Source organism: Tachysurus vachellii, chromosome 1, assembly GCF_030014155.1.
Source record: "Tachysurus vachellii isolate PV-2020 chromosome 1, HZAU_Pvac_v1, whole genome shotgun sequence".
NCBI lineage: Eukaryota > Metazoa > Chordata > Actinopteri > Siluriformes > Bagridae > Tachysurus > Tachysurus vachellii.
Window position 1 is genome coordinate 23,874,875 of NC_083460.1, and position 22,687 is coordinate 23,897,561.

A 22,687-nucleotide genomic window follows, 5' to 3' on the forward strand; every position below is an offset into this window, starting at 1 on the left:
TTGAATTGTAAAGACAGGTCATGAATTCTGATAAATACCAGTTACATCTAGCTCAAAACCTGGTTGCCTCTACCAGATAGATAAGGAAGTCTCTAAATTTGCTACAGATATTTGAAGAAAGCTTACATTGATGTTAATCGTTTCAGAGGAAGCTTCACAGAATATTGTGGTCAGGGGAATTTACACTTTCAGAAAAATGGCAAAATGATTTGTGGTTCAAAACAAATTTGTGAAACCGTCATTTGTTTTATGCCCATTGCATGTGTCATTCATATAATTTACTGATTAGTGTTCAGTCTATGAAGGGTGTTGATCTATCAGATGGCTCAGGGGTCAGATGTGGTAGCCTAGTGGTTAAGGCGTTGGACTACTGACCAGAAGGTCATAAGTTTGAATCCCAGGTCCACTAAGCTGCCTCTACTGGGCCCCTGAGCAAGGCCCTTAACGCTCAGTTGTATAAATTGAAATAAAATTGTAAGTCACTCTGGATAAGGGTGTCTGCTAAATGACTCAAATGTAAATGGCTGTAAAGGATTGACAACATTGGTGTATTCTACTGCCACCTCTTGGTCATTTCATGCAGTACAACACAACCGGTTCTCCATTTAATCTCAGAGAAGGGCAGCAACATTTGAGTTACTGAGCAGCATTTGATATTAAATGATCCTTTTAAACGGTTCTCCAACTCACAATCTTACTCGGATTGTCGAGAGCTTTGCTATGACGTCATTTCAACATGGTGGCAATCACGGTGAAAAGTAAACAGAAGAAATGACAGTGTGATTTCAAGTTTTTCTGCATTGTTTTGGGATCTGGTTTATATTTATAAATTGCTGAATTCTACCATGTTAAATTCTACCATGTTAATTAAAACATTAATTCACTTTCACTTTGAATAAAGTGCTACTTTATGCACTACTAACATGCATGATCACATCCACCTTAAAAATACAGAAAGCTTTGTTCACAATTGTGACACTTTTGAGAGGCTTTTGGAAAGTAAAGCTAGAAATTATCTAGCTAATCAATAATAAGTAATATGTGGGGTCTATAGTGAGGAATGCATACCATGCACTGTCATTTGTTGTTGTTTTTATTTATTTTAAGACATTTAAGAATAACTTTATTTCTATACAATCTATATCACAGTTGTTTTTACTTCATTGGCTTAAAAACAAAAGTAGCTTCCTATGATGTTAAAGGAACATTTCCCAAGTAGACATCGACATCACAATTTGGTGCAAAGTTTTTGACACTATTAAAATGCCTATCACTTTTTATGATTATAAAGTGTCAGGCTATATACTATAGATAGAACAAACAATCCACAGAATCCCTGCATGCCGAATGGTGTCAAAACATACAGAGGTGGGGACAAGTCACTCATGGTCAAGTCCAAGCAAGTCTCAAGTCTTAACCATGAAGTCTCGAGTCAAGTTTCAAGTCAAGGGTTCACCCTAAGCAAGTCAAGTCGAGTCCTGATGAGTGTCAAGTCAAGTCAAGTCACAGTACTAAAATAAATAGAGGTTCATTTTTTCGATACATACAGTATTTATTTTTGCACAGAAAAGATGAACTTGTATACATATATTATGTATCTTTTTAATTGTACATTTGCTATATATGAACCATATGCATATCTGTGCTACATTAATATCTGAAAATAAAATAAAATTGTGTTGTTTACCCAAAACGTTTAAAATCAAGTCTAAGATGTACAATCCAATCTGTCTAATTAAATTTAATTGAAACGGTCTAAAATGTGTTGCATTTACAGAAAATAAGGTTTGCCAAGACATTGGAACTTCACAGCTGTGAACGATGGGGCCGCATAATAATCCCTCCATGACTGAACACACGCTCGACAGGTGCGCTTGTAGCAGGCACAGCTAATGCCCTCATTGCGATTTGGAACAGTAAAGGCATTTTCTTCTTGTTCATTCCCCAAAACAAAAGGCAGTTCTGGCCATCACAATTGTCCAGGTAATGGTTAAGCTGGGCAGCAGGGCTGAAATGAGTGGATTTCGTATGCTTTTTGTGGTATAAGAACATCCCAGTTTCATCACTTTTGATTTGCTCTTCTTCATCTCCATGACCTGTCTGTTCCATATTGGTATGCCCTGCCTCCTGAAGAATCCGATCTAAAACACAAAAATTAAAAATTACAAATAAACCTACACAATATTCTAGAACTGCATGATTCTGGATACATTGACAATCATGATTTTTTTTTCATGGTTCTCTCACAATTCTAAATAGACAATTAAAATAAATTTCATGTCATTTACTAAATGTTCTGACAAAATATTAATTGATGTAGTCTATTTAAAAGGTTTTTTAAGCTGTCAGAAACTGAATAAATGATTATTGAGTCTCACCCATAAAGGCTTCACTTGTTTCATTAGTGGATGAGTCAGTGTTTTTGAAGAATCTCTTGAATGAATCATTAAGTGACAGTCAGTGTAACTGACAGAAACTTTATTTGAAGCATCAATTTACTTTAAGTAATTTTTTTTTAAATCACTACTTTTAAATCACGTACACACAAGTGTGTATATCTGAACTACAAACTTTTAGTGACATATACATGTGAGGTATAAACGCACTGCTTTTCAGTTTCCACACAATCCACACAAACACTTGAAAATGCACACATGTAATATAGACATTCTTGCCTACATGTAATATAGAGTGGCTCATTTTATGATGCCCCTCAACATTAAAATTCAGGCTAGCCACTGTTATAGCCAAATTCCCCAATACATCTGTTTATGAGATGTATCAGTGATGATAATGATCACATTTTTAATAAGAATTTATTGCTGTTTGTTTTTTATAAGTTCAAGTTAAGTCAAGTCTCAAGTAACTTGCTATTAAGTCAAAGTCAAGTCATTTTCATACTTTAATCAAAGTGACTCGAGTCCCCCACGTCAATTACCTTAAAAACAAAGATCTCTGGACAGTTGTACACACATTACATACATTTTATTTATTCTGTTACCAGTTTAATTTATTTTATTGTGTATCTCTACATAATTACTTGCACCCAGTGCAATTTGTCCCTTTTTTTTTCTTCCATTTTTTTCTTCTGCATTATATTCTATATAAATGCTTTGGCAGTAGTGTATGTACACAATTGTGCCATTAAAGTCCTTTGAATTCAATTGAAATTTGAAATTTTCAGAAAGAAAGAGAAAAGAGACAATTAAATGTGAATTTTAAAGAACCTTTATATTATACAACGAGAAACAAAATTCCACAAACTACCACAACACAGCCCTTGCCTATAATAATAATAATAATAATAATAATAATAATAATAATAATAATAATAATAATAATAATAATAAATGTACAGAGCTTTATTCTTACCCCACATCATTTGAAATATAAAAAAAGAGTTTAATTTAATCAGTTAAGACTCTTGATTTAAGTAAAGCTGCAAACAGTACAGTAACGTGTTTGTGTGTGTGTGAGAGAGAGAGAGAGAGAGAGCGAGAGAGAGGAGAGAGAGAGAAAAGAAAGAGAGAAAGAGAGAGAGAGAGAGAAAAGAGAGAGAGAGAAAAGAAAGAGACTTTTTTTTTGACTTTTTAACATCCTTTATTTGCACAAGTCACTTAAAATAACAGCAATCAGAGTAACTCAATAACTATATATATATATATATATATATATATATATATATATATATATATATATATATATAAATAAATGAATAAATAAATAAATAAGAGTAGTAAAATAACTCAAATAAATGAGGTAAACTGATAATAAATCATCATCATTAGCTTAGCTCTGGTGCAAAGCTCAGTTCTCCCTCAATGACTGCGCATAGAACATTCTTACAACACCACACTGACTGAAACATGTGCAGGTTATTCATGCTTTTATAGAAATTAAAATCAGTCAGTACTCTTGATTTAATAAGTCTGGAGAAGATCACTTTAGACTCACAGTCTGTATTTGAGCAATTTTGTATTTTCGGCTCAGGTATATTGCCATTTTTGCCTGACCAAAGACAAAATTGATCAGTTGGCACCTGAACCGGTCTCTCCTGACGTATTTAAAACCAAGAATAAAACACTGAAAAGTAAAATCAACATCGAAAGACCTTAAGAAGCTCCGTAAAAACACAAAGAAAGACTGTAACCTGGAGCAGTGAATAAAAGCATGAAAAACAGTTTCTCTCTGCGAACAAAAAGGACAGTTTTGTGCAACATCGGGGTTTAAAATGGAAATAAAAGAGTTCACAGAGAATACAATGTAAAATCCTCCACTGGAGGTCGGCAGCTTTTTTGGTTAACGGTGGTTTGTACAGTGCTCTCCACTCTGGTATAATATCAGCATTAAAACCAAGCACATTTCTCCATGGGGTGTCTACCCTCCCACTCAGTATTTTCTTATTTAAAACCTTAACGCTGGCTCTGTAGAGCAGCTTCCCCGACACTGTCCCAAAGTCCATCTCCGCCTCGCCCTGGCACTCCAGGAGGGGGCCTTCACACCCGTCAAGGTCCGGAGCGATGATCAGCTGGGGAAAAGGTTCCTCCTCTGCAGGACCAGCCTCTGTATACTGATATTCCTTCAGCCGAACACGCTCCTCAAATGTTAGGGAGGACCTCCAGCGGTGTAAGAGTTGGCAGACAACCCGCAGGGACCGCATTCCCATACGTGCTGCCAGGTCCTCCACCTTCGACAGGTCAGCTCCCGCGACGTTCACAAGCTCCCGGAGTGTCACAATGCCTGCGGAGATAAGATTCCTGGACAGTGCAGAGACGGCCATACTGGAGATGTCCATGCGTCCGCCACACACCAGAGGCTCCTCCAGCAGCCAGTACAGTGTTCCACTGCCTTTGTTCTGTTTGTTCTGAGAGAGAGAGAAAAGAGAGAGAGAGAAAAGAAAGAGAGAAAGACAGAGAGAGAGAGAGAGAGAGAAAGAGAGAGAGAGAGAAAAGAGAGAGAGAAAAGAAAGAGAGAGAGAGAGAGAGAGAGAGAGAGAGGAGAGAGAGAGAAAAGAAAGAGAGAAAGAGAGAGAGAGAAAAGAGAGAGAGAGAAAAGAAAGAGAGAAAGAGAGAAAGACAGAGAGAGAGAGAGAGAGAGAGAGAGAGAGAGAAAAGAAAGAGAGAGAGAGAGAGAGAGAGAGAGAGCGCCCTCTCGAGCTGTGTGTATATTATGAAGTGACCAGCAGGTGGCAGCAGCAAACCCTCACTTGCTGAACCCATTAATGCAGTGCTTCAGTAACTGTGCTGCTGATTTTAGTGCATTTCCAGCCCAGACCCAGTCCTGAACTGCTCTTGTCTTCTCCACACTGCAGCACCAAACATCTCTGGGTTCCACAGCTTGGATATGGAGCTAAAGACGCGAGAGTCGACTGGACAGAAACGGACAAAACCGTCATCCTAAACTTCTAAAAGGACGTTATCTGAGCATTCAGGAGAGCTTTTTAGTTCTCTTTGTCTAGTAAAAAAGAAGCAGAAAGCTAACGAACTCTTTTGTTTACTTCTGGAGCTACAACAGAAACACTTCCCAAACTTATTTGTGTAAAATGGGGTGAGTTTGTCTCCTTCTTCAGTGTAGCTGGGTGTAGTTTGTCTGTGCAGACATGGGATACTTTAGTAAACATGTGATACTTTGTCATGATTTGTGTCTGTATGGTATCCGGGCTGTAGTTTGTTTTCTGAGTAACAACTGATTAACTTTATTAAGTCGACTAACATGTTTCTTTAAACGTGGCAATCCGAGGCTTCGTCCCAAACTGTGTAGTAAACAGTGCCATATGTTTCTCACCATGCTGTTTAGTGCCATAATGTGAAGTGAAGCCTTAGTCTGCAGGACAGCTGTAGTGTTGAGGAGATGAAATGTTAAAGCTGCTTTAAGCTCTGAAGCAGACTGATGTTTTACTCATTACATATCAGGATGAAAATGCTTTTTTCTCCAAAAGTGGCTGATCTGAGGAAAGTTGATTTAAACTAAGGATTTACACTTAAATCCTAACCCATAAACCCATCACTACTATTAATGTTTATATATATATATATATATATTTATTAGTTCCAGACATTATATCATTAACATTATACTATACATTAAGCTTATATATATATATATATATATGTGTGTGTGTGTGTGTGTGTGTGTGTGTGTGTGTGTGTATGTATGTATATATCTCTCTATCTGAATCAGAAGCAGAATTAGGTTTATTGGCCAAGGAATTTGGTTCCAGCTGTTTGTGACTCTCAAATGTACAGGCGAAAATAACACTACACCATACATTTAGCTTGGACTATACAAGACAAGGCGAAATAGACTATACAAGACAATACAGGGGATGTGAGACAATATAGACAGTACGAGTATATATTTTATATATATATATATATATTTGTGTGTGTGTGTGTGTGTGTGTGTGTGTGTGTGTGTGTGTGTGTGTGTGTGTGTGTGTATCATATGCCTTCCCTGCCTTCCCTACAGGGTTATAAGGAATTAAGTTATAAAGAATGAAGTAGTACTATATTAATGATAATTAATAATAATAATAATAATAATAATAATAATAATAATAATAGTACATTGAAAGGGCAAATTATGTTTGAAACTGCAATAATTTTAGACCCTATCCAGACTCGACACTGTTATCCATCTTGGTTGATCCAATTATTAACCAATCTCATCAACAGTTTATAAGTATACAGTAGACATGCAGATTGGAAAAGATCCAAGTGATTTTGAAAGAGGCTTTGTTATTGGGGCCATATTGAAGAAGCTTCAGTCCTAAAGATTCCTCAACTGTGTTTGAGTAAGAACAGTGACTAAAGTAATCTTCATTTGGTTCTAGGTGGAACATATCAGCAGATAGGATTGGAAAATTGTGACCAAAAAATGCATGTTAAATTATGGTAAGGGGAAATATAGTAGGCTTGCATTGCAAACAGTGTCATTCCAAAGGAGCCTTATGGTAACATACAGTAATGCAAATACCATAAGTGCTGATTTACAGAGGTGTGGAAAAGGGTATATGGTCAGATGAGTCACTTTGAGTGAGTGAGATTGCACATTCGACTCATACCAAGAGGATGGTATGGTATATTCCTGAATACTTGTCCACTATAATGAGGAGATCCAGCAGCTCTGTTACACTAAGGTTAGGGTGAGGGTATTTTGCCTATATGGTTTGGGTCTACTTGTCCCTTTGACTGATCACATTTATCTATACGGAAACACAGCTGTACTGATGGGATTGGGTGCTTCCAGAATGACCTATGTCTCCATCAAGCCTTGTAGGATAACTAAATGCTGTGATGAGCATGAATATAATGGAAATAATCTTATAGGCACACTGTAATCAGATTGAATGCCTATGTTAAATTTTTGGTTGTTGTGTCTGTTGTCATTTGGAAAAATGGTGTTCATCCTGTAGTCTGATCTAGGGACTTGTGTCTAATCCATGCATTGGAGTTGTTATGATAGCTCGTGGTCAGACACCTTACTGAAATTATTTTTTTTCCATTTTTGTCAGACCTTTGTGGTGTGGGTTTCAAGTCATACTGATTTTTTTTTTGTAGACCTGACAACCTTTCTTTTCTCATAGTGCAATCAAGTGTGTACTGAAGACACTTGAAAATTCCAAGCATGAAGGACTAATCTTCTCATCTGTCCAGTTGTAACTGGGAAGATCTTAATACCAAGACTGAACAGGGCCTGACAAATATCTGTGATGTTTTGCAAAACGTTGTAACAGCTCACTATTGGGCACAAGTTGATACTCACAGCTTTTTTTATTAAGAATGGGGGAAAATGGGTTTAAGACATAATTAATGTATATTCCTGATCTTAATATTGCCTCCAGGGAATCCCAGTAGGCTAAATTTGTCAGAGATTCATGTCCTCTTTTTACAGTGATTATAGAAAGGATTGAGCCAAATGTGAGATTTTGTTTGAGAACAGCCAAACTGTTCTCAGAGCCCCTCTAGATGCAAGCGGATTGACTCTGAAGATTAGTCCATCAGATGGTGCATTTCTTGTAAGCCAAATGGAAGATCCCTAGCTTTTCAACAGAATGTATATTTTTTCTGGTAAAATAAATGTTTCTGTAAAAATCAAACAAAAAAAAATACTATTAGTGAGTTGCAAACCTTTTTGCATGTTTTGTAAAGTTGCTTGAGGCTGTTATGTGCCAAATCTTAAAACAGTGATACATAAGCCAGCATGGCAGGTAACGTGACTAATAACCGATCATACCGTTGTGCAATTTAGCTTTCAGAGAACAGTGTTTGAGAGGTTATGTCATGATCCGGGCAACTCCGGAATTATTGGTTCCCTTCATGAAAATGATCAAAAATATGCAGCATATCTACACAACCAGGCTCAGAAGTAAACATCCTGGTATATCAGTGCTCAGTAAAGCCTCTGGAATCATACTGGAAAAACCAACCCAAGGAATCATGTCCTACCTCCATATTTTCTGTTGATATTAGATGACTAGATGCTTATTATTGTGTGTATGCTCCTCTTTGTATATTGTGTCCTCAGCCAAAAAGTAGAAATTATTTCTAATAATTCAACACCTAGCAGCACGGCTCTCCATGGTTCAGTATTAAATTCAAACCTTGCACTGTATCTCAGACTTGTGTGTGTGTCTTTCCTATCATGAAACCCTATACCTAACGCTTTTCCATTGGTTAGTGACTTGAGTACAAGTAGTAAAATTCGTGAAATTAAGATAAGTGATTTGGAAACCAGGTTTATGTAACTCGATTTTACGCTTTTTTGAATTTTCCAGTGAGAGAGGACGACTTGAAGCAGATCGACTGAGATGACATTGCAAAAGCTACATATTAGTTCCGGATTGCATGTATTAGCTTTGTAAATATAAACGCACCAATGGCATCTGTTCAGAAACGTGACCACTCCGTGAACCTGCCGTCTTTGTCTGCTCAGCTGGCGCAGGCTCACCGTAAAGTGTGAGGAGGCACCAACGCTGTTGGCCTGAGCACTTATGCTGAGTGGTTCAAGCTTCTCTCTCAGCGTTTAGATCGATAGAAACGTTATTCATCTCATCAGAGAAGACATTCTGTAATACATTTCTGACTTTTATAAACGAGTCACTTCTATAAATAGATTGCGGCATGCAACGTTATTTTTTTTTTAAGTGGAGATGATTAATATTACAGCAGCCAAATGAAAAAAAAAAAAAAAAACTAAAGCAGGTGCTAAATGGTTGCACCACCCATTCATGAAAGTGTGAATACCAAGAAAATTTCAAGTGAAAATTTTGAGTGTAGACTTTACTAGATGACCCACAAGCAATGTTGTGGGACTGAATCTCAGATGTCTTTCTACATCACACAAGCTGGGCGCTCAGCTGTATTGTTCTGTTTTATCTAGGGCACAAACAAAGTGAATATGACCCCATTTGGGATTTGTTCTAACTAAAAGAGCTGGATCATGGGAAGAAATAGTATCAAGCTAAGCGAAATTGTCACTATGGGCAAATCAATAAAAATCAATATGAAGCATTATATTCCGATTTAAAATTGTCATGTCTTTTAAATTCCGAAAAAGGAAAAGATTGAGCGTAGCAAACACTGCTTTGGCACACACTACACTAGCCTACTGTTGAAGATTTTTTTTTGCTGGCAGAGAATCTGTTCCAGCCAGAGAAGACTGGTGAATAGATGGTAGAGGAATTTTACATTTGTGTTACTTCATAATTACCGCCCAAGGAAACACACTGTAAGGCTTTTAGCAGAAGCAGTTTTCCTGTAAGTCAATTAAAAAATGTTCAACTTGTTTGCAATTATTTGAAATATTTTTTAGTAGTGCCTTTATTTAAAAACTCTTCATTAAAAACAAATTAATATTTTTTTTCCCCTGCAGTTTGTGTGTAAATTCAAAATCATTGTATGATGATCAGTTTTAACGATTATTTTGCACCTTATCTAAATTGTAGCCAATAATTCTGGAGCTGACAGCTAAATTGCTTAGCTTAGTTTTGTTTGCCATAGTTAAATTGTAGAATCTCAAGATCTGGATCCATTACAGTATGTTCTATACTGTGTTTGTAAAATGCAACACTTTCAAACTCCCAAAATCAGAGAATATAGAAAAACCAGAGGAAGCCGAAGCAGGTCAGACTTCATTTACCAGAAGCACGCGCTGTCCATTATAGCAACTTTTAAAACCTTACACAAGTGACTTGCAATAAAGTGTCACAGGCATGCTTCACTTGTGACATCCAGTAAAGTTAGAATCAGTACCTAAGCTTTAGCCATTAGTGATTCAATCCATGTGAAATCCCTTGAGGCCTCCTGACCGACCATCTCAGATTAGCTTCATGCTTTCTGGAAATAACGTCAGTATTTCCTGTAAATAGTGTGTAAAATTTCAGGTTTGTGTCTGCATTTGATTTTGAGATATAAAATGCAGGTTTGGTCCTAATTTTACTGTTAAAAAAAACCCAGTGCTTCAGAAAAAAGTTCAGTAAGTTGTTACCTTTTTGAATTATTTATGTTGGATGCATGAAAATTTCAGGGATTGATAGTTAGAATAAGATGTATCTTACCACAAAAATACAAGATCCATGGTTGCTTATTTGTCAAATCATGAATAATAAAATAGTAATAATTATTTCATTCCTAGGATCAAAGTCCTCTCCATACTACAGCGAATATAATGTAATGTATTTTTTTAGGAACAGTACTAGTGTTCTGGTTAAAGAACTAGGATTATAACAGATGGAACTCAGACTCAGACAATTTATGGGCTGTTAAAAAGATTTCACACCTAGATTTACATGCATATTTGAGTCTACCATAAAAAGAATTCTACAACTTGACTAAGCATATTTTAATTAGCAACGACACAAAATATCATATACCTTGAACCTATTTTAGAAGTTAAAGACATATTGTACTAGACAACAATTCGTGAAAATTTCATCTAGCATAAATAGTTCAAAGCAATTACTTATGGCGACTTTTTATTTCGCACTTGTTTTTACAGTAAAATTAGGGCCACGCCCCCTTTTTTTAGATCCTCTAGAGTGCAGAAACAAACTATATAGTGGGAATGGTGTCAGTATGAAGTAAATCTGTGATGGTCTATTAATTTGAGGTGGATTTAACAGAACATTTTTAAAGAAGTCTTCAAAAAGATTTAATTTGTGTATTGTGGTCCACTACAGGGAGCAGCCTCTCTTTAGCACAAAGGCACACGTCTTCCAGATCGATCCGGCCACTAAGCGAAACTGGATTCCTGCCAGCAAGCATGCCGTCACTGTGTCATTCTTCTATGACGCCAACAGGACTGTGTATCGCATCATCAGTGTCGGCGGCACGAAGGTAAGACCGCTAAAGAGCGCTACAAGCCATATGGTCTTTATTTTGAGTTCATTATTTTGACTTGTTGACATTTGCTTTGACTCAGGCAATTATAAACAGCACAGTAACACCTAACATGACCTTCACCAAGACATCGCAGAAATTTGGGCAGTGGGCAGACAGCAGGGCAAACACAGTGTATGGATTAGGCTTTTCTACAGAGCAGCATCTTCAGCAGGTGACCAGTTTCACAAAATTCCTGGAATAAGATGTGATAAGAAAACAAATTGGATTAACTGTTAATTACGTAAAAAGGTGTAATTATAATGAATGTGTTTTTAAAAATGTGACCCCAGATTGCAGTTGGATTGCAATTAGTAATTAGTTGTGTAGTCAGTCTTGATTTAAAAAATTAAATGTTAAATGTTTTTTTGTATTTTTTGTAAATGTATTTTTTAATACATTGTGCTTTGTTTGAATGCTGTAACAAGCTGGATCACTTACAAGATCTAAACACTTACCTCCCGTACCCATTCATCCATCCGTCTATCCACCCGTATATCAGCCCATCCATTCACCCACCCACCAACCCCATACCTAGTCCTGTCCCTATTTTAACCCAGTTCATTTATCCATCCATCCTCCCATCTTAATAAAGGTTCGTTTTGTCTCATCTCATCTCATCTCATCTCATCTCATCATCCATCCATCTTTCTTAATGAAGGTACATCTCATCTAATCTCTCAACTTTCTCTCTCATATCGATCCATCCATCCATCTATCCCTCCTTCTTAATAAAGGTACAGCTTATCTCATCCATCCATCCATCCATCTCAACCCCAGTCCCATACCTAGTCCTGCCCCAGTTTCATCCCAGTCCCATTTTAACCCAGTTCATTTATCTATCCATCCACCCATCTTAATAAAGGTTCATTTCATCTAATCTCATCATCACTCGATCTCTTTTCCATTCATCCATCTTTCTCATCTTATCTCATCTTATCTCTCATCTTTCTCTCTTCCATCCATCTTTTTATCCATCCATCCATCTTAATAAAGGTACAGCTTAACTCATCCATCCATACATCCCAACCCCATTCCAATCCCATCCCATTATCATTCAAATTCTATACTGAGTCCATCCATCTGGTTTTTATTTTTTCTAATTTTGTTTCAGCCTCATCTATTCATCTATCCCAATGCCCTCTAAACCCAATCCCAGTCCCATGCATCCCAATGCCAGCGATCCCAAACAATCTATCAAAATTCCACCCATTCATCTATTCCAATCCCATCCAATACAATATACAGTAGGTTTTGTTATTTCTTTTGTGAACTCTGTACAGTTCTCAGAACAGTTCAAAGAAGTCAAAGAAGCTGCACGTCTCGTGAGGGAGAAATCACAAGAGAAGTTTGAGCTCATATGTCCTGGTTTAAACATTGACCCTCTTCAGGTATTTACCCTGCTTTTCATTATAACACTTTATTATACATTCATACTTGTAACAAAGTGACTTTGGTTCCTTCTTTCTACGCTGTGCCTAAAATAATGTGTAAGATTATACGAAGCTGTGATTTGAATAACGCTGCACAAAATCCACACTCCGTATTAGATGTCACGGTGTCTGTTGCCCTTTAGATTATCTTATGAAAATAAATATATTTGAAATATAAGGATGAAAATGCTAAGCTAAATACTGCTAAATAGATTTTAAAATGACATGTATCTATATATTCAAAATGTTGCTTTAAACACTTACAAGACTTTTATATCTAGGTAAGAAACTATGTATGCTTCTCTTAAACAGTATGGAAGGTCTGTATGAGTTGGTCCCTGTTGGAGTGTTATACATCTTTAATCTGGCCTGAGTATTATGAATGATTCAAGTAAACAGAGTGTGTGCCAGTGGATGGGAATAAATACGTTTCTCTTTAATTAATAAAAGATATTTTAGAGTCCTGCCTGAAACCGATGGTAGATAAAAGGAACCATACATGGAAAAGATAGGTAGGCAAATAAATAAATAAATAAATAAATAAGGAGCCTCAGTGTGAAGTCTACAGCTTTATGGCTTCACTCGCTGTTAGCGATTTAAAATTTTAATTTAGTGGTGCTGACTTTTAAGTCTGTATTTTATCTTTGAAGATGTAGCATTTTAGTCATTTATAAAGTTAGTTGTTTATATACTGATTCTAAATATCTCTCATTAAGCAATTTGTCTTTTATTTATTATTGAGCTGTAATACATATACATTATTAATAAGAAAGTGTGTGGCTACAGGACAGCAGGAAGCTCTTCAGAGTTCCCTTTAGTTTCTAAAAGCCTTTCCGTCTTGTAAAACCTTAAGTTCCAGAGGAGCCTAAAGGTTTATAACCCAGTTACTGCTTATCTGATGTCTTCTTATAATGTGTAAACTCTGACCTTGTTTGTATGACCTCTTGATGCTGGATGCAATGGATTGTGCCCACGTTTAAAGGAAATGATTTTCCTTCCTGTATGTCCTAGTTAATACATTCCTTATGATCATGTTGTGATAAAAGTCTTGATTTTGCATTTGCTATTTCTAGGTATAATCCATCAATTTCTCTTTCCAGTCTATTGATGTTAACCTGCATGGAGATGCTTTTGAAGAGTTGTCCGTCACAGATGGTCACATCTTTCTGTTCGAACCAATTTTAAAATGCCGTAAGAGCAGGCTTCTAAATCTCACTTCTCTCGCTGTCAGCTAAGGAGTTGATGTTATTGAGTCCTGCAAGCAAGTACGAGCTGTTGTGCATGAATTTTTTGAGATGGATTAATAATGAAAGGATTTTTTTTTCATAATGAAAGAGCACAGGGCTTGAAATCCAGCACAGCATGTGGTCTGTGGTGTTGAAAGAGAATGTAAACCCCCGAATACTTCAAAGAATTTTTATAGTACATGGACACTAATAATATGAAATGCGTCATGTAATAAATAGTTATAAATAGTTGCTATAAATATGCTATAAATAGTTAGGAAAGTGTGTTTTCATCATATTGAAATCTGTTCGATGTCCCAGTGGAAAATTGGGAATGTGATGCAACTCTATGGAACAAAATATTGGGTGAAGTCATGGCCGAATGGTTACAGAGTCTGACTCCTAACCCTAAGGTTGTGGGTTCGAGTCTAGGGCTGGCCACGACTGGCACCGAACCCCCCCAACTGCTCCCCGGGTGTATAAATAAATGCATAAATGGCTGCCCACTGCTCCGGGTGTGTGTTCACGGTGTGTGTGCACTTTGGATGGGTTAAATGCAGAGAACGAATTCTGAGTATGGGTCACCATACTTAGCCGTATGTCACGTCACTTTCACATTATTTAATTATCAAATAATTAATTCTATTTGTATTCTATTTTCTCTTGTTAAAAAAGATTTCAGGAGACTTTCAGGAGACTTACATGAGTGAGTGTGTTTGAGTGAGTGTGTTTGAGTGAGTGTGTTTGAGTGAGTGTGTTTGAGTGAGTGTGTTTGAGTGAGTGTGTTTGAGTGAGTGTGTTTGAGTGAGTGTGTTTGAGTGAGTGTGTTTGAGTGAGTGTGTGTGAGTGAGTGTGTGTGAGTGAGTGTGTGTGAGTGTGTGTGTGAGTGTGTGTGTGTGAGTGTGTGTGTGCGAGTGTGTGTGCGAGTGTGTGTGCGAGTGTGTGTGCGAGTGTGTGTGCGAGTGTGTGTGCGAGTGTGTGTGCGAGTGAGTGTGCGAGTGAGTGTGCGAGTGAGTGTGCGAGTGAGTGTGCGAGTGAGTGTGCGAGTGAGTGTGCGAGTGAGTGTGCGAGTGAGTGTGCGAGTGAGTGTGCGAGTGAGTGTGCGAGTGAGTGTGCGAGTGAGTGTGCGAGTGAGTGTGCGAGTGAGTGTGCGAGTGAGTGTGCGTGTGAGTGTGCGTGTGAGTGTGCGTGTGAGTGTGCGTGTGAGTGTGCGTGAGTGTGAGTGTGTGTGTGAGTGTGCGTGAGTGTGTGTGCGTGAGTGTGTGTGAGTGTGTGTGCGTGAGTGAGTGAGAGTGTGTGTGAGTGAGAGTGTGTGTGAGTGAGAGTGTGTGTGAGTGAGAGTGTGTGTGAGTGAGAGTGTGTGTGAGTGAGAGTGTGTGTGAGTGAGAGTGTGTGTGTGTGAGAGTGTGTGTGTGTGAGTGAGTGAGTGAGAGTGTGTGTGTGTGAGTGAGTGAGAGTGTGTGTGTGTGAGTGAGTGAGAGTGTGTGTGTGTGAGTGAGTGAGAGTGTGTGTGAGTGAGTGAGAGTGTGTGTGAGTGAGTGAGTGAGTCAAAGTGAATCAATCCACATTCAATCCTTGTTAAAAAAAAACTATGCATTTTATTTCTATGCATCTACGGGTAAAAGCGAAACCTTATCTTCTACATTTCAGACTACTTTGCAGCAGTTAGTAATACTACTAACTAAGTACAGTATAAGAGAAACTGTGGTCTGTTATTCTGGAGAGTTTAATTAGGGGTTCTTATTAAGCCAGAATCCTTTTCACCTTTTGGCTGTCTGTTCTTCAGGCTCTGTCTGGAGACCGGCGCTCTCTGACAGCACTTCTGTGTGTAAATGGCTCTGGGGAGGACAAGCTGTTTCGCAGCAAGAGCGCAGACCTTGAGCTGGCCATGAAGAAGGAGTGTGTTAAAAAGATACGTTCAGAAGGGTAAGACACCAACGTGTGACATTTATCCAATAATAATATTTCACATACACAACATCTCTCCGGGGCACTCTGGCTTAGTGGTTAGCACGTTCGCCTCACACCTCCAGGGTTGGGGGTTCGATTCCCGCCTCCGCCTTGTGTGTGTGGAGTTTGCATGTTCTCCCTGTGCCTCGGGGGTTTCCTCTGGGTACTCCGGTTTCCTCCCCCGGTCCAAAGACATGCATGGTAGGTTGATTGGCATCTCTGGAAAATTGTCCGTAGTGTGTGATTGCGTGAGTGCATGAGAGTGTGTGTGTGTGCCCTGCGATGGGTTGGCACTCCGTCCAGGGTGTATCCTGCCTTGATGCCCGATGACGCCTGAGATAGGCACAGGCTCCCCGTGACCCAAGGTAGTTCGGATAAGCGGTAGAAAATGAGTGAGATGAGAGAGAACATCTCTCCAGACCACAAAAAAAATCACAAATTCAGTACTTGACACACAGCATCTTTTTGAGTAGCCAAAAAAACCAAAAACAACAATTAACCAAATTGGCTATGCTCTCTTAGTGAGAGGGTTGGCATACTCTTCACATATCTCCACATGAATCACAGCATTACTAACCACTTATGAGTGTCTGTGAGTTCCTGTATGTGGAAGAGGGCAGATCTTTCCTCTGCTTTCCTCTGTAACGCAGTTTAAGCCACAGTTCTAAAAGATGTAGTTAGAAAGCACTTTTAACCCTCACCCTCCCCTTCTGGTATCTGTTGTATGATCAGTAAGAGCTGAATGGTGGGAAAATTGGCAGGGAGCCATAAAACATTATGGGAAACCATGGCTGTGAACATATGTATGTTAACACCAGAACTACAGGATGTCTATTAAAGGATATGTTCACATGTGCAAATATTTAGTTCATACGCTGTATTATATTCAATACAGCTTTACCTGAGTATGTGATTACGTTCCTTTGAAGGTGTTCATATCATACTCCTGCCATATGTGATCTGGCTTTCTCTAGATCCATATGCGAGGTAAGCATGGAGGCCGAGCTGTTCACTCTGAGGAAGAGCAACGCTAAGCTTGTTGCAGCGCTGCATGAAGCCAACAGCAGCATTGAACAGTGGAAGAATCAGCTCTCGGAGTATCAGCAGGAGACGCACAGACTCCGAGATCAGGTTAGTTGTTTCCTTCATCTTCATTTCGTTCGCAGCAGACTCTTCGGCGAAGCAGCTCACTATACATGGCTGTCGATCTCGCTACTAAACAGTCTAAAAACTGTTTTGACGAACCCGACTCTAAAACCCATTCAGAACTACAAATAAATGTATCGCAAAAAGCAGCTCTGAAGATTTTGTTGGTGTTTCTGTGTCTAATCACGGAGACACCGAGGCATCACCATGATGGTAACACATCTCCAAAGATTTTTCCTTCGGAATTGGATTGACACGCATAGTTTGTTCATAATTGCAGTAATAATAAAATGAATAAATAATAGCATGTGCTGGATCAAGTGCTATTTTACAAGCTTCTAAATTATGAGAATGCAAGTATAATACAAATATACTAGACTAATATTAGATGTTTATTCAATGCAATCTTCTCATTTTACATATTGTATATAATGAATGGGAGAAGGTAGGCATTGAAATAAAGTCTACTTTATTTTTAAAGTACTTTTAAAGTCTACTAATATGTCTGCAACGTATTGTTGATTGTGAGTATTTTGTATATAATCACTGTCAGCATTTTATATCGTGTTTTATTGTGCTGTTTGACACCAAATGTTTTTCTCCCTGAATCTTTTCAGGTTTAAAGCCAAATATTTATGTTTGAAGATGGTGATTTAGACCCTCTTCTACTTAAGAAATATCTGGCAACCTCAGATGGGTGAACAACAGTACACATAGCTTATTTGTGTAATCTGAATAGTGCACCTAGAAATTCGACACGACAGAGCAAAGATTTGTCGCCTCTGAATTAAGCACAGCGTTAACGTGTGGTTTTGAAGAACTGTATTTAGGTCATAGTATGATTACTATGTGTCACTATTATGGTAATATTTTGGGGATGAGTTGTGAGGACGTTATTCACACCCGTCTCGTTCTGAATTTCAGGTGGCCGAGCTGGAAGAGCAAAGCGTACATTCTGCTGCAAGTGAAAACAAGACCGAGGATCTCTTCCAGTCTGTAGAGGATATGGAAGCCCTCCTAATGGCTAAAGATGAAGTATAAGCATTCTTCATTGTAGCACTTGGGGCAAAAAAATGTGACCGTTTATAAGATCACGCTGCACATATCATGGTCATTTCAGTCACTTGATGGTTACCAAGCAAATATTTATTTTAATTATTTGATCATGTGTAATGTTTAGTCTTGTTTATTTTTCTGAAAGGTGCCAATACTTTAGCACTTCAATTGCTGTTTGTCATAGTTTGAGCTATGAGGCTGGCATATGGAACCGTTAATTTCATTATTTAATTACTGCTTCTTCTGATTTGTGTACTGATTCTGCCAGCTCCTCAAGACACACACGTACGTTATATGTTTTGCAAAGCAGTCTGTTTCTGTCAGAAAACTTTTGGATAAAAATATTCTTGCAGGAAATTAACAAGCTTCAAGGCAGGAAATCAGATTTCCAGGATTTGGTGGAGGAGAGGGAAGAGATTAATAAAAGAATGCAGGTAAGCCTGAGCTTCTTTGTTAATAACTCTTCTTGGTGCTGCAGAGAAGTTGATTTAATGTAACTGGAAGCGTTTTTGCTTTGTCATTAGGAACTGGAGCAGAGGAACTTGGAGCTGGAGCAGCAAGTGCAGAGAGCAGAGCAGAATTTAGCATCCTCGATGGAGGCAAGGCAGCAGGCAGAGGGCCAAGTGCGGAAAGTCATCGAAGTGCTGGACGTCAAGATTTTTGATCTGAACAACTTGAGGCAGAGCCTGGACAACTTTTTAAATAAATAGCACCAATCACGTGCGTCAAACATCAGACCACTAAATCGCACAGGCATGTAGAGAAGAAGCACAGCAATTAATTCCTCTTAAACGTGAATCCACTATAGTGGTCTACGTTACTTTTTCCAAATCTCAGAAATAAATTGGCAAAATTACACTTCACTCAGTCACTACGGTTTAGAGACAGAAACCTGTGATTATTAAAATAAGACTTGGATTTTATCCCTCAACATTTCTGTTATTCTTGTAAACATGCATGTTACTTGTTACTGATTTTGTTTTTCTCTAATGTTTTCCCTGCCTCTGCTTTATTCATATCCTGATAGATCAACTACCCAGGTGACTTACATTGTTATGTAATGATTTATAGACAAAATAACAAAAAATTGTATTAAAAAATCAGCTTTATGTACAGCTCTCATCCTAAAAGGTACAAGTGAGATGAGAGTGTAAGAATGGGATAAAGGTTTCCTGTGTCTCTCTTATCTGATACCATTTCATCTACAGTACGACTGCTTGATCTTCAGTACGTGTGCATGTAGGCCGTTCTTTCCCATTTAAAATCAGAATGTAATTAATGGGAGATCCCAACTTGGGAGCATGCATTAAGTAGTAAAATGTGCATAACTGGGATTAAACTTGATATCTAAATCTAGATATGTAATGGTATGCAAAAATTCTGATATGATTGATGTATTATATACCATTGTTTGTTGCAAAGGATGTAGTTAGTGAAACACTACATAATGTGTAGTAAAGATTAATGTAGCTCTCATTGCAATAGTAGTTACCACTGCCAAAGCTTCAGACCTGATCATAGACAACGATGATGAAACACCAAGTCATTAGTTTACAGTATCCTTACTATTACTTCGACCACTATGAGGCTGCTTTTTTTGGACTTCTAAGGAATTTGTAAATCTGTGTATTATTGATATAATCTGCTCTATAGCCTATACGTTGTATTGCCAAAAGTATATGGACACTTGATCATTACATTCATATCTGGTTCTTCTTTGAAGCACACAGTTTTATACAGTGTATTTGTATGCTGTAGTGTTACAATATCAGTTCCAGCATGACAAAGCTTCCGTGCACAAAGCACGCTCCATTATGACATGGTGTGTTGAGGTTCAACTGGAAGATCGTGTCTTGCACAAACGCCCTGACTCTGACTCAACCTTACTTGAACACCTTTGGGATGAACTGAAACACAGACTGCACCCCAGACCTCTTCACCTGTCCTAGTTAATGCTCTCATAACAGAGTATGAGGTACTAAATGTGGACTGAGATTGTTATATGTACAATGGTCTGGTGTCCACATACATTCGGCCATATAGTGTATGTTTGACTGTGGTATATTGAAACAGTAAATGTAGGCGATTTAGAGACTGCAAGTGGAGAGTTCCTGAGAGCTAGATTGTTTCGCTGCTTATTTATAGTATTTTGTATTGTATATCCCATCATAATTTTTTAGAGATGAATATGAAACATTAAAATATGACTGCTTACACTTAACATTTCTTTGCACGATATGCTGCAACTCCTCAAGGACTTTATACGAACTTCCTGCTTCAGCTGTGAACTTTTTACTATTCATTTTAAAGTGTCATATTGCAAATTTAGAATAAGTGATGGTTTTTCTTATACCATGAGTTAAACAGAGCTATTACAAAACGCGCCGAGGTTCAGACTTACAGCTGCGCATAAGCTCTGGTTTCTCACCATGCAAACTATTCAATATTAACAATGACCCTTTTCGGTATTGCCATTTCTTCTTGAGCAGCTCTTTGCTGTCCATTCACAATGTTGCATAAATTTGCTATTTTTCTAATGCTGATATAATGAATATGAAAAATGTTGTCCTTTTTTAATTGGGTCTCAATAAAAGGTACTGTCTTATCTTCTGTGAAAAACTGTTTTCACTGTTATCTTTACATTGTATCAGACAATGCTTTGTCGATGTGCATGTGATCAGTCATGGCCTATTACCTTGTTTCAATGTTTTTTTTATAAAAAAATTTTTTATAGATTTTGAGTTTTCCATGCAGAGCCAGGGATGATGTTCTCTCTTAACTGTCAATCAGTGCAACAGTCATGGGCATCTGTTAACTCTGCACTGTTCAAAAAGTTGTGTTTGGCTGACTTTGTGTGCCTTAAACTTGTGCTAGCGCTCTACCTCCCTAGTTGGTTGTTGTATTATAAGAAAGAGTAGGTGGGAATTAATAGATGACCAAACTGCTGATTAAATGAAGAAAAACACTTGCATACGGAAGAAGACATTTACATTAGTGAAGATTTAGCAATGATACAATTTCACTACAGGTTCGAGGATTCTTGGAAACAGTCTGGAAAATCCCAAGGTTTTAATCAAAGGTCAAATGACTAACAAACAAAAAAAGAAAGAAGAAGCAAAAACTAGTGCGGTTACACAAATTGTAGATTATTTGGAATTAGGAGACTGAAGACTGTTTTTAATACGTCTATAATGCACTATTCAATTACTGTAGTTTTGACATTAGTCTGAAAGGATGAATTTTTACCTCAGAGATATTCAGTACTGATAATCTCAAGCTATTTATATATATTTCAGGAGCTTGAAGTCAGAAGAGATGTTCTGGTTGTCCGGGGAAACCATTAATAATTAAATCTCCAACAACAAAATGTGTGTGTGTGTGTGTGTGTCGCATAGGTTATATACCCCACTTGGTAAACATGCTGTAAGGTAAAACATTTCAGTGTCTCTCAGCATGTAATGCAAGTATAAAATTGTGCTTACAAGAAGCCAAACCGATAAGTACTGGACTTTGGTTGTTTTTCAAAAACTTTGTTGTTTGTTTTAAGATGCCAGCTTTATTTACTAAATTAATCAGTGGATTTAATTTTGGTAGTTGAAGTTAGTGCATTGTAAATGAAAATAGCTAGAAGAATATTTCTTGACCAAAACATCATTTATAATTATTTGATATATGCCTGGGGGGCACGGTGGCTTAGTGGTTAGCACGTTGGCCTCACACCTCCAGGGTCGGGGTTCGATTCCCGCCTCCACCTTGTGTGTGTGGAGTTTGCATGTTCTCCCCGTGCCTCGGGGGTTTCCTCCGGGTACTCCAGTTTCCTCCCCCGGTCCAAAGACATGCATGGTAGGTTGATTGGCATCTCTGGAAAAATTGTCCGTAGTGTGTGATTGTGTGAGTGAAGATGAATGAATGATATATGCCTTATTCCAAGGTGTATTCTGAGGCAGGATGATAAATTCTGGTGTTTCTGGGATTTTTAATTTCTTTTAAAATAATATTATAATAATATTAATAATATAATAATAATAAAATATTAATAATAAAATACAATATAATAAAATATATATTTTATTATATTATAAAATATAATAAAATATAATAAATATAATAAAATATAATACAATATAATAAATATAAAAAATATTAATAATAAAAAAATAATAATAATAATAATAATAATAATAATAATAATATTTTTATTATTATTATTATTATTATTATTATTATTATTATTCTGCTGTCTTAAAATTTTGACATTTTGTAAATAAAATAATCTCAAGTTCCTTCTTATTTCTGCACCTCCAGGTCAGACTTTATTTTTTCAACAAGGATCCCCTGCGATAGATTAGTGACCTAAGGCCTTTTTAATGGTGCTCAGTGTAAATATGGGCTTGTCATTGCCTCAACCTTTATTTAGAGAGACTCTCTCCAGGTTATCACACATTTTGGGGTGGACACCAGGCAGACTTTAGGCATAAAGGAGGCATATGAGAAAACT

General features: G+C 37.5%; 1 protein-coding gene across 1 annotated transcript; it reads left to right on the plus strand.

Moving 5' to 3' along the window:
* Window positions 1-5,262: 5,262 nt before the first annotated feature.
* On the plus strand, window positions 5,263-20,808 carry homer3b (homer scaffold protein 3b). Its single transcript, XM_060878686.1, has 9 exons — window positions 5,263-5,547; window positions 11,180-11,336; window positions 11,422-11,553; window positions 12,662-12,769; window positions 15,824-15,963; window positions 16,962-17,118; window positions 18,058-18,168; window positions 18,543-18,623; window positions 18,714-20,808. Exons 1-9 carry the CDS (start codon window positions 5,543-5,545, stop codon window positions 18,897-18,899), a joined length of 1,077 nt encoding a protein of 358 aa, XP_060734669.1. The 5' UTR covers window positions 5,263-5,542; the 3' UTR covers window positions 18,900-20,808.
* Window positions 20,809-22,687: the final 1,879 nt, after the last annotated feature.

Excerpts from the sequence above, each read along its gene's own strand:
- homer3b (XM_060878686.1), top strand. Across the intron at positions 11,337-11,421 it reads TCAGTGTCGGCGGCACGAAG|GCAATTATAAACAGCACAGT; the intron begins GTAAGACCGCTA and ends GCTTTGACTCAG. Across the intron at positions 18,624-18,713 it reads AGATTAATAAAAGAATGCAG|GAACTGGAGCAGAGGAACTT; the intron begins GTAAGCCTGAGC and ends CTTTGTCATTAG.